The sequence below is a fragment of the Equus quagga genome, chromosome 14 (genome assembly GCF_021613505.1).
Source record: "Equus quagga isolate Etosha38 chromosome 14, UCLA_HA_Equagga_1.0, whole genome shotgun sequence".
Classification (NCBI taxonomy): domain Eukaryota; kingdom Metazoa; phylum Chordata; class Mammalia; order Perissodactyla; family Equidae; genus Equus; species Equus quagga.
In genome coordinates this window covers 69,012,530-69,024,751 of record NC_060280.1, presented here as the reverse complement: position 1 = coordinate 69,024,751, position 12,222 = coordinate 69,012,530, and the positions used below count along the sequence as shown (strand labels likewise).

General features: G+C 43.3%; 1 protein-coding gene across 1 annotated transcript in view; it reads right to left on the bottom strand.

The window, feature by feature from the left end:
- Positions 1-2,628: 2,628 nt before the first annotated feature.
- Positions 2,629-12,222, bottom strand: part of SORL1 (sortilin related receptor 1) — a 158,164-nt gene continuing 148,570 nt past the window's right edge. The window contains exons 46-48 of the mRNA XM_046637979.1: positions 10,085-10,277; positions 7,604-7,816; positions 2,629-6,200 (exon numbers count right to left, since the gene is read on the bottom strand). Coding sequence (XP_046493935.1) covers positions 6,133-6,200; positions 7,604-7,816; positions 10,085-10,277 — 474 coding nt within the window. The 3' untranslated portion in view covers positions 2,629-6,132. The remainder of the gene's footprint in view (positions 6,201-7,603; positions 7,817-10,084; positions 10,278-12,222) is intronic.

The following is a 12,222-nucleotide window of genomic DNA, read 5'->3' as shown; positions in this document are numbered from 1 at the left end:
AAAGAAATGTAAGTATACTTCTTTATGTCTCCAAATGTCATTTTAAACGTTTCTGGTGGAAATCCTTTAAAAACATATTACCTGTGCCCTTGAACTCCCTAAACAGACAGTCTTCCTCATCTTTTAAAACAAGGGTTAATATCTAAATCACAGGATCATTTTTAGAATTAAAAAATGTTTATAAAGAGTTTAGCACAGCGACTGGCAAAGCATAGGGGCTCAGCAGAAGGGAACTATTATTGTTCTAATCACGTGGACTACTCAATATGTAGGACTCTGCCCCTATGGGGCCTATAAGGCCTGTGCTAAATGGCCCCAACTTGTTTGTAGAGTTCCTTGATCTGTAACAGAGGTTTTCTGATAGCCTAACTACAAGGTTCCTAGCTTTTCTTTTACTGTTGTCGGACCTCTGCCGGACCTCTGCCATTAGCAGTCTCTTTCCATTTTTAATTTGCTGGGGGTGGGGAACCAGCTACTCAGAGCTGAAAGATGTAGTCAGAATTGGGCAGCTATATTGAGGTGTCCTCTAGGACCCAAAAACAGTGTCTTCCCAGAGTTAAACTTTAAAATCAACACATAATAGGCAGAATAATCTTACAGATACAATGGCTCTCAAACCAGGAACCTTTTATTATAGCCCAGCCTGAAGAATGTGCGCAAACACAAAACACAGAATAAGATGAGTCAGTGGCAGACAAGGGCAGTGCCCAAGCCCTGTCCAGGGGGACCTTTAGCCAATGAACTTCGGGGATGACAACTCCATTGGCAAGAGCTTCTTAAATAGAAATGGATACAGGGAGTTGTAACCTGAAGGTTTCAAATACTAAGTTCATATGGAGTAGATTATTCCTGTCATGGGGCGTCAAACATTGATTCACTCATTTTTATTGGGCAGCCAGGATTGTCACCGGGACCCCTCCCACTTCCTTTATTCTGCATCCACACACACCAAGCCACGTTCTAGTTGTAACTGGCTTCCTGGGAAGAGCTCCCTACAGGGGAAGAATGCACTGGCCATGCTAACCTAAGCGACAGGACTACTCCCTGTGGTGAGCTAATAAATGGGCATTATTTTGTTGCATTACTGGTCTCACGAGATTGGTTAAAGTGTGTTTTGCCCAGAAGAGATGAACTCACTATCATGTGTTGAGAAAACAAGTCATTTAAGCCTGAAAACCTAAGGGCTAGGCCCTGACCAGGTAAATTCCCCCAGGTGGTAGGTACCCCCTTGGGATTTCTCTGGGTGCAATGTGTTGGACTGAGTGTTTTCTGACACTGAATGGTGACAGAAGGCAGTGTGGTACAGTGATACAGAATAGGACCTGGAATCAGAAATAACTGGCATTGGAGGCTGGCTTCACCATTTACTTTCTAGTTTCCCCTAAGCAAAGTGCATACCCTCTCGGAGCCTCTTTTTTCTTATCTATGGAACAGGATGATAATATGTCAGTTTTATTGTGGCTCAGCAGTTAAACAAAAGCAGCAAACTGGAAGATGTTATATCAAAAACACCTCCTCTTCCCTCCACCCCCCCCACCCTCCTGTTCCACATTCTTCAATCCTGACTTGCATGTAGGTCCATTTGCCTTTTACTTACCAACCAGAGGAAAGCGTGGCATTCTTCACAAGACCTCATTGCCTCTAGAAACCTCCTGAAAGTGGTCTTTGATACACAGCTCACCAGACTGCTGTGCTTTCTCCTCTTAGATTTGAAAATTGCCTTCTTAGCAAATTGTCTCTTAGCAAATGTAGTTACAGCTTTAAGGGAGCCACTTTAGTCACTGCCTCTGCGGAATAAATCTATTTACTTCAAAACAGCCACCACGACATCTCCCCACTCCTTAGCCAACACAAAGACAGCATGTTCTTCAAAGATCCACCATCTGAGACCAGCTTGTTAATAACAAAATTATTCCAGGTCTTAGTGTTCCCTGATCTATGAAATAAACATCCTTTTAAAAGAGACAAATCAAATGGTGTTTGGAGACTGCATCAACCATCTTTATTGCACTCAAAAGAACAACTCAAGACACGTGTAGAGATTGGATTTTCTCAAATAGGTGTTTTCTTGACCCAGTTAAATTTTTATTCAGTGAAAAAAGTTGACATTGAGACAAAAATTATCTTAAAATTGTGCGACAATATAGTAAAATCCTCAGCATAAATCAGTGATTTGGAAACTTATCAAGGCAATTGAAATCATAAATACCTAATTTCACTTTGGAGAGAAACAAGTATACAGTGTTTCACTTTAAATAAGAGCAGAGTAGGCCTTTATTTTGCTGCGAATACTTTTGATTTGCCTAAAGTTTCTAATAATTCATAACAAGACTCTTTAAATTAAAAATGACATGGAATATCTGAGAATAATGTTCCACTCCAGCACTCATACTTATTCCATTTGAGCGATTACACATGAAACTAATACCATTCTTGGGTTACTTGGCCCTGATGATAATATGGCTGCTCAAAATTAGTGGGCAGAAACATATATACAAACTACCCTCCCTCAACCCATGTTCAGTGATGGTACCCCTTCTGAAAACATGCTTATTGTCCGTGTACCCGACAGTACATATCTCTTGCTATTTATTCCATATCTCAGTCTTGCATAGAAAGTAGTCTATATAAACTTAATGCACTGGCTTTTATTACACAAAAATTGTACCTGAAAGGCAGCACACACTCCAGTTAAGAAAAAGAACATAATAGGAATGTCAAGATACAATCCCAACGCAAGTAAGATTCTGCACAGAGTTTGAGTCAAGTCCTAAAATCAATATAGAGGCGGTAATCAGGTTGCTTACATACCTGGATCCCTTCTCCGGGAGACCTCTCAACTCTTGGCCAAAGGAAGAGAAAAATCTTCTCAGGGATTCATCATGACCCCCTTAGTGGGAAAGTGACCACTCAAACCTGACAGGATGGGGTTTCTGCCCTTAAGGAAGTACCGGGACTATAATCTGACTAGATGGAGTGACTGCTGGGATATTTGAAGGCAGGATTCTCCCAGGGGAAGTGAGTGATTCTCTAGAAAGCCTCACCACACCACAGCTCTCGCCAGTTACCCCCCAAGGGCCACAGGTTTGAGAAGGGTTACATTCCTTAAACTGCTGAAGTATAGCTTAATCTAGTGGGCCACACAGGATGGGCAGGAGAGAACATGCAGCCGTATGCCCCACATCTGTTCCACCCAAATACCCCAGTGAGACTACGAGAGATGGAACTTCAAGAACCACTCTTCCCAAAGTCAGATGTTTCAACCAGCTAACCAAGCTTCATAACTATTTACCCAGGTGCCAGGGTACCAGTAGTTACTGGAGCTTCTCACCTGTCTGGCAATAGGTCCACATAGACATGGCTTCTCTCTCTGCAGAATCCTCTGCAGAACTCTTGACATTTTATCCACATGGACCCATGTCTCATAAGGCTCAAGGGGCATTCAATAGATAAAGGGACAAAAATTAGCTTCCAGAGAAAATTTGTACACAGTCCCCCTGCCCGCTGAATTTTAGCAGTCCAACAGCGGTCCATCATGGTCCAGTGGATGTGGGCTTCTGACGTTCTACTGTATCCCAGGAGAAAATAAAACCTTTTCCCTGTACAGTGTGGACTTCTGAGGTGGCATCTCCAACGAGGTACAAAAGCCCCTTCTGCAAAAACAACCAGGGGCTCCAATTGTTCACAGTGAAGACAGTTATCTGGTCACCTTCAAAGGCTGCACGTAGGTTTTGTTTTCATTTCCTATTGTCACTGCAGCCTCTGGACTCTTGCAGACAGCATATATACATCAAAACCCCACAAAGCTAGGCGGAGGGAAATAAGAGTGCGTGCTTCAAAAGTTCATAAAAATATACAATTTACACATAGCTGCATCTATCTAGCTTAGTCTTCAGGAACTTAGCTCTTCTGTTTATATAAAAAAACTCTAGCCCTAAAAGGCTGCTTTTTCTCAAACAGCACAGTGGCATTTTGCAAGGAGAGGGGTGATGGCCGGTCCGTACAGTACTGTGCACTAAGCATTGGGAGGCACTGGGAGCTAGGACTGGATGCTCAGAAACATCTCAAGTTGCCAAGTGGAGACATATGCTCTGTAAAAAGGCCTGCCTATGGCAAAATTGAAAATAAAGTCTCAGAGCCTTTTAGATGAGCGTTTACAAATGCCACCAAAACGCTGGCAGGAAAAGAAAAGAAGAAAATATACTTTCTAGCGGTTCAACTACATGACTTGCCTCCCACTAGACTTTTAATCTTTCAGCTACTTAAAGAGCTTATTAAAGGGGAGGCGGTAGGGCTCTTAGAGTTTTGAATAAAACTCCAAGGTAAGACGAGATAAAGCCAAAGAAATTCCAGTCTTTAAAAAAATAACACAGGAGAGAGATAAGAAAGAAGAGAAAATACATTGGGAGGAGGCTTCTCATGCCCACCACTTGTTAAAATAAAATGGAGCCTTACTCACACGACATACTAAATGTCTACCGTTTAAAATACTCCTCATCCAAAATATATATATAAATAAAAAACTTTAAAACTAAAAAATTTAAACTAAACTCTTGGTTTTCCAAACAGTCCATAAGTAAAACAAAACTATATTATGACCCAAGAATGATACTTTTGGTTAAAAGAAAGCAAATACTTGTAAGGAGGCGATGCACTGCATCTAAGAGGGGATGGGGCCCTACAAAGCTTGCATATAAAGGACACATACGCAGAAGCAGGACTTTGGAGCATCCCCAGAGCTCACTGCTTCTCGGCTGGGAAGATGTCCTGCAGCGAGGTTCATACAGTAGGAGTCACAACAAGGCTCGACATTGGTGCCTACAACACTAAGTCTAAAGGGTGGGCATCAGTCCACATACCTATCAAGTGGCTGTGATTTGAATACAGGGGTGGCATTTAAAGGCAGAAGAAAAAAAGCCCAGCTTATTTTACAAAGAGAATAAACTCTCCTGTTGCTGCTCCTGTGAACTGGACTGAATGGTCTCAAATTCACAGATCTCCCCCATCTCTCTAAGCACTTTCTCTCTAAACCGGGCAGTGGTATGGGCGAGGGAGGGGGAAGCAAAGAAAAGAGAAGGCACTGACCCAATTCAAAATGACTGCATATATCAGTGTGGACTTCTAAGGACAATAAGTGGCCACCTCAACACAAATACAAAACTTTACATTCGATCTTCTTCAGTGGTAAGTAAAAACACAAAATCGAAAAAGGAAAAATTAGATACCATCTTTGCCAGTGTATCTATCACGGCACAGATCTAGAAGTCTCTCCCACAACTGGAGTAATTTTTTGCAATGACAATGACACCAGTGTATAACAAAGCAGTGCGATCATTTTGTAGCTTTGAAGGCTACATCTTGTACAGAGGCGTATACAGTGAGATCCCATCAATTAATACGAGAGAGAAAGCTGTGGCTTGCAGGGCCTACAGGCTGCAGCTCTGTCTAGCTGAAATGGAGCAATGACTCAATGCGCTCTCCTGCCAAATACCATTATGTGACACACAAGTGAATAAAAATGGATTGTTTCCAGAATGGCAACAGAACTGCTTCTGTTCCCGACTCCTCAACCCTACAGGCAAGGGGCTTCACAACATGTGCGGTATCAGGTGACCACTCAGCCTTGCCTTTACAGAGTCCCAATAAATTAACAAGATAACATAAAAGAACCTTGCCCCAGAATACACCCAAACACTTTCACACAAACTAAATCCAAACAAAATCTAAAATTTGAGCATACTTTCAAGGAGGAGGGATACCACCCATCGCTCCCTCTTGAAGTTTTTATTAAATACATTTCTGTGTCTTAGAAAAATAAAAAGAATGGCCAATTATTGAACCAAAATTATCTCACAGACTTAAAAGCATGCCCAGCAAGCACAGCCCTGTAAGACTACATTAATATCAAATCAAAGCAATTCGGTTACTAAAATCAACCTGGTTTGAAGTTCACAGTTGATTACTACAAAGTTTATTCATTCCTTTCTTTCCTTTTTTTTTGTTTTTGTTTTGTTTTTGGCCCATATAAAAATAACATATTGCAACTCAAAGTGCATCTTTTAAAATAAACCATCAACTATCTTTATCAAATAAAATATTTACACCATTTGGTTTCTAGTAAGGAAAGCTCTTTCAGGCTATCACCATGGGAACGTCATCTGAAAATCCAGTTATCATAGGAGCATCTTCATCGTCCTCTCCTAAAGGCAAAACAGGCAGCACTTGGTGAGTTCCAGCACACTTCCACCAGACACCACCTCCCTCCGCTCTGCCCCTCCCTCCCACCCTCCCACCTGGCTCCATCACAAGCCCCAGCTAGGAAAGTCAGCACCACAGCCAGCCATGCACTATAATCGATGCTGAAACCTAGCCCAGCTTCCCTCTGACACTCTTGGGTCACCTTCTTCCCATCAACGGGTAGCCAAGCTTATTTTAATGGTAGCTTGAACTTAACCAAAGAAAGAAAGTAAATCTTTTACGAAGGAGAATCTTAACACCTACCCAAAAGTCCACTGGGTGGTTTAGGTTCCCGATTTGCGCTGTCTACACCCTACATCAGCACAGTGGACTTCGCTGTCTGTTTTCTGCCTTGAACCCACACTGCGCTGAGGAAAAGGATCTTAGAGGGGTTACGCGTTTGGAGGACAGCTTCCCAGACTAACGACTGCTCCCTCAGGGCCCCTGCTACGATCCTGTGCAACTAAGTGCTGATCCACATGCAGTGGTCATTGCACGGCAATAGAATGGGCCAATTCCTTTTGTCCCCAGTAACAGAAGCAAAGAAGCCACCCCATTCATGCAAGGCGGTCCAAGAGCTTGTAATAAAGCCAGAAAGGAAACTGTGAAGAAAAAGGAGCAGAGCTAATTTCAAACGATCAGAGAATGGGCATACTTAAATGTCTTTATGAACAAAAAAAATGATAACTAGTTTACAGAAAAAAGATATGTAAATGCAGCCTCAGCAGTCTGAGTTTGGCGAAGGCCTCCAAACACCCTCCTTTATTCTATTAAGTGCTCCACCAGCTCTCTTAGTATTTAGTAATTTGAACACGCAGACATTCATCAAGGGGACATTGCCTTCTTCTCCCCATGCCATATGTTATCTGCACACAAAAGAAGAATGGCCGCGGAGGCTGCACTAGCAATCGGAAACAGAAACAGCAGGATGGAACGGGCTTCTGGGGACAGAGGCCAATTGGGGAAGCATGACTTTTTATCTCAACTAGGATCTCCAGAGATCTGGGAAGGATAAGAGAGGGATTGGAAATTCTTGAGAATCTGCCAATACTTTGGAAGTCTCCAAAGCCCAGAGCCTACCCATCCTTCCGGGACCAGGCAAGCTCCTACCAGTTGTTCCACAAAATACGGCTCCCTGGCTCAGGCCAGAACCACACTATTGAAGAGAATACTGGTATTTTAATTTAGGAGCAAGTTCAAAGCAAAGGGCTCCAATTCGTTTAACCCAAAGCAGCGGGATCGGTGATTAATGAGGAACTCTTCTAGTGTCAAAAGATGAGCTTAAGGTGGATATTTCCTAATCAAGTCACTGGCTTTGTGGGAGTCTGCCCCGGGAGGAAGAACCACTGTGCCCTGCCCCACTTACCCAGGTCATCCCCAGAGGAGAAGATGGCCGAGCCCAGCCTGGAACTGTAGTGGCTATTGGCGAAAGCAGTGAAGCTACTCTGCAGCCGCCGATGCTTTGTGTACAGGATGGCAAACCCGACCCCCAGGCTCAGCAGTATCAGGAACAAGATGGGCACCACCACGGCAGCAACATCAGTAGATCTGGCAGCCTGAAATGTGGACGCATCCCCACCTGCCAAGGCAAGATGCCAACCCCTAAGCCTCCTATGTAAGGGCAGGAGAAAGGACCAGAAACTCCTCAATGCCCCACCCACCAAAAAAGCTAGGAGTTTGCAACAGCTACTCAAACCATCTGCCTGGTGCGACACGTTCCTGCATGTGACGCCAGAATGTTTCCCGACTCCTTGCCATGAGCTGATAGACCACGGGCCTTGTGCATGCAAATACGGTAATTACATTAGACTCCTAATCACTGCCTTGTTGGTTATTTAGATAATCTCTTGGAAGGGAGACCTTTGTTGGGGTATCAACATTGATTTCATTAGCATTATTACTTAAGACCACTTGCTTGCCTTACATAAGAGGATGTGAAATCAGACCACTAATTAACGAGATTGCAATTATTTCCCCCTACTTGGCACCAAAGTCACTCTGAACTGCAATTACCTGAAGCTCCATTAAGTGATACAAACGAGATTCCTTTACTGCAATACTGACTTAACAGCTCATGAAGTTTTATGAGGTTTTTTTACTTAAATAAAAGAGAAAGAGAGAGAACCTTTCCATATACATTTAACATTTTTTAAAAGCTCTTTGCAAAGTCATTTAGGTGTCTGTAACCTAACAGGGACGCCTCCTTCCCACTGTCTTAAACAAATACCAGCTTTCTGATGACCTACTGATGGATTTGTACCAATAAGGCTCTAGGGCAAAGCCATCCACCTGTTGAGTTAGGGCCAGTCTTTCTGAAAGAGGACTTTCTGAAAGAAGACTTTTTAAGCCAGAAATACTGGGGAAAATCTGAGGCAGGAAAATGGAACTTGGGAGGCAGTTTTGGCTAAGGAAGCCAAGTAGACTTTCGAAGTCTCCATGAGGAGCCTCGCTAGGCTTAGGGTTGCTCCCTGGTGTGGAGTGAGGTGGTACGGACCAGGCCTCTGCCTCATGGAGAAAGCTCGGTAGCTACCCAGGGATTCATCCCGACAGGTACTCATAAAGATGGGCCAGAGAGCAGCCATTTCCTGTGAGTTTAATCTAACAATTCAAGATTCATGTCGTTAATTTCTTTCCATTATCAACTCACTGGAAAAAAACTGTAGCAAAATCTTATTTCCTGTGTCCCAACCTAACCCCAACTGTGAAGTGGTCAATTAGGGGAGTGCTCTGGGCTGCAGCAGTTAAGAGAAGGAGGAAGCCAGCACAGTGGAAGTGACAGGAATGGGTGAGCTCCCGCCCCCCACCCCACTTCCAAGGGGACGGCAAACATCAAGGGGCAAGACCAAGACTGAGGGGTCTAACCGAGAGGTACTTCCTGCTTGACCGTCTTGGTGTTATAAAGGCAGCTGCCAGATGTCCTCACAACAGCTTTTCCCAAAGTCTATTTCATAGGTTGCTAACTGGTTTAACTTCAAAAAGAGGCTCTATGTAGGAAACACTAGGGTCACGGGAGTTTTGTTGTTTTCTGTAGGACCTTCTCAGAACTACTATTACGAGTCTCCAAAGGAAGACAGAACGCAAGGTTTCCTTCTTTTACAGAGGTGCCAAGGATGAGCATTCGACCAGGACACACCCTGGGAAGCACGACGTGACAGAACTTACAACCTCTGTAACACACGGTTTTGGCTTGAGCACTGGTTAGTTCTTGGCTGGGAGTAAATGGAACTAAAAAGCCCAGTGGCAAAACACCTGTTGAAATCCTGGCCAAGCTATGATGATATAAGCAGAATTTCTGTACAAATGGAAGGTTCCTCTCCTCTGCCATCAGTATGGCGCAACACTGATATCTGTGAGCGTCCATAAGACAGAGATCCCGGCCAAATTCAGCTTCTGATCTGAGGCTGACAGCTCAGATGAAGGGGAGGCTGTAAAATAAGTTACTCCATGCCAAGGAGATTATCTACTGACTTGGAGAATCATAGGGAACATTAGCCTATTGGAGGCTCTGAAAAGTCCTACAAAAAACAAATAACGAAACTCTTATTAATGTCATGTTTCCCAAATAGACTCTCTTTTTGAAACAAAACCAATTAGCCTTTCCTTTCTTGGGCTTTATATTTAGAATGTGGTCAACTCGTAACCCCAGCTCCTTACACCACGCCTGGCTCAGGAAGTATCTGTAAATAAATGGGTGCCTGATTAAACTGATACGCAAATGATACTCTTTTGACGTGAAAGAATATTTTTGAAACGCATTCTAGAAAGACACATATTCATCAAACCACGCTACATCCTTGATCTATTTCCCCAGAACTGAAGGCGGAAACCAGCAACAACAGCAACTTACCAGATCCCAAATCATCATACAGCAGGACAGCAGGCTCCCCACAAATCTGGCTGCCGAAAAGGCATCTTGCTTGGACAGTGAAAGTGTAATTATGACCCAATTTCAGGTTGGAAATTTTAAAGAAATTGTCAGTAGTATTCCCAAGGTAAGCTGTGATATTCATGGCACTATCAAACATGTGTATCTCGTAGCCCTGAAAACAGACACAAGAGATGCTCAGGAAGTTAAATAAGCAATCTGACAGCTCCTATCACTGGTTCCAACTTTATGTAAGCCCCTTATTACAGGCTTTTATAGATGCCAAAGCATTTTGGTTTCTTAATAGTTCTTTTTACATTACCATTGAGATATTGGATTCAGAAAATGTGAATGTTCCCATCTCAAATATGTCAAATCACTACCACGCCCACTTATGAGCTGAATAGTGGAAGTTTTGAAAAGTGTAGCCCTAACGAAAGCCATTTGAACAAATATTCTGGTACACATTCAAAGCATGGTCAGCAGTCCACTTGTCTCACGCAGTCTTAAATGCCACAAAAAATTTGGACAATTCAGTAATAGTTTGCTATAATAGAATTTGATTAATAATAAATCCAGGTCACAGTGGACTTTAGCAAGGGGGTAAGAAAAGAGAACTTGGATTAGAAAAGACGACAGGACATTTCTCTTTAGAAAAACGTGTGGGGACTCCACTGTCAGCCCACAGCTCACTTCCTATCTCCTGTTTTCTAGCTTTTCCAAGCTGATGGTAGCCCCAGATCAGCCTGGCCTTAAATAAGAGGCGCTTTGGCAGGCTCAGGCCCCTATTCACTGGAGGAGAGCAGGAAATAAGCTCGCTACTTAGACCGGCTCAGGAACACCCTGGGACTCCTCTGCTGGAAAGTCACTCTTGGGGACAGCCTTGACCCAACATGCTGGCTGAGATCACGACTGACTACTGGACTTCTCCACTGATCTCTGAGTGGTCCAGTGTCAAAGCTACAAATACTACCACCAAAAAAAGGCCTCACCTGCTATCTCTTTCCACCTATGGGGCCCCACGCATACTCATGGTCTCTTGGTCCCCATTCCATCGACCTGTCTATTCTCTGAACTCTAAGTCAGGGGAGGGAAGGAAGACCCTCTACTGGGAAGGGAACACTGACCTGTGACCCCAACCCCAACACTGACCTGGTTTCTGCCACCCAGGAAGGATCTCTTGATGACAACTGACTGCTAAACTGGGTCTCCCAATACTACTTGCCTGGAATCTCATTCCTGCTTTCTTCTTTACAAACAAGCATTTACTATTTTCTATCTAATACATATTCACTGTAGAACATTTGCAAAATACAAAGAGGTATACAGAAAAAAATTTAAATGACACAAACATCAACCACCCAGAATCTATGAACCAGTCCTCTTCTGCTGGGCATTTAGGTTGCTTCCCCTTTCTTGCTATCGTTACCAAAACTGCCCTGAACAGCCTTGTACATAAATTCCTTATGCACATCGTTTCCTCAGAGTAAAATCCTAAAACAATTGCTGGGTCTAAGAGTGGGAACACTGTCCATGTTTTTGATACATATTACCAAAGTGCCCTGCAGAAGGCTGAACCAATTCATATTCCCAGAGCAGTAATCTCCCCAACCATGACTCATACGGTAGTGCCCTTCCCCCAACCTGTGCCTTATCTTTGCTGTTTAGGTTACTAGTGAGGTTGAACCTTTTCTTCTTCTTTTTTTATTTTTTGAGGAAGATTGGCCGTTAGCTAACATCTGTGCCAATCTTCCTCTATTTTATGTGGGATGCCACCAAAGTGTAGCTTGACAAGTGGTGCTAGGTCCGCACCTGGGACCCACATCTGCAAACCCCGGGCGGCTGAGGTGGAAGAGCATGAACTTAAGCACTCGGCCACTGGGCCAGCCCCAAACCTTTTCTTCTTTTGCTTACTGCTGTTGGAATTTTTCACTTTGTTACCTGTAACTCTTTCAAAATTAGAAGAGTTCTCTTTTGAATTGCTTTGAAAGGTTTCTTTATATTTAAGTATATTAACCATTTATATGTCAGAATGGTGAGAATTTTCTAATTTTAATTTAGCTTTCTTCCTAGCATGGCACTGTGATAATTTAGAACCCTAGGGCTCTTTGCTGACTACC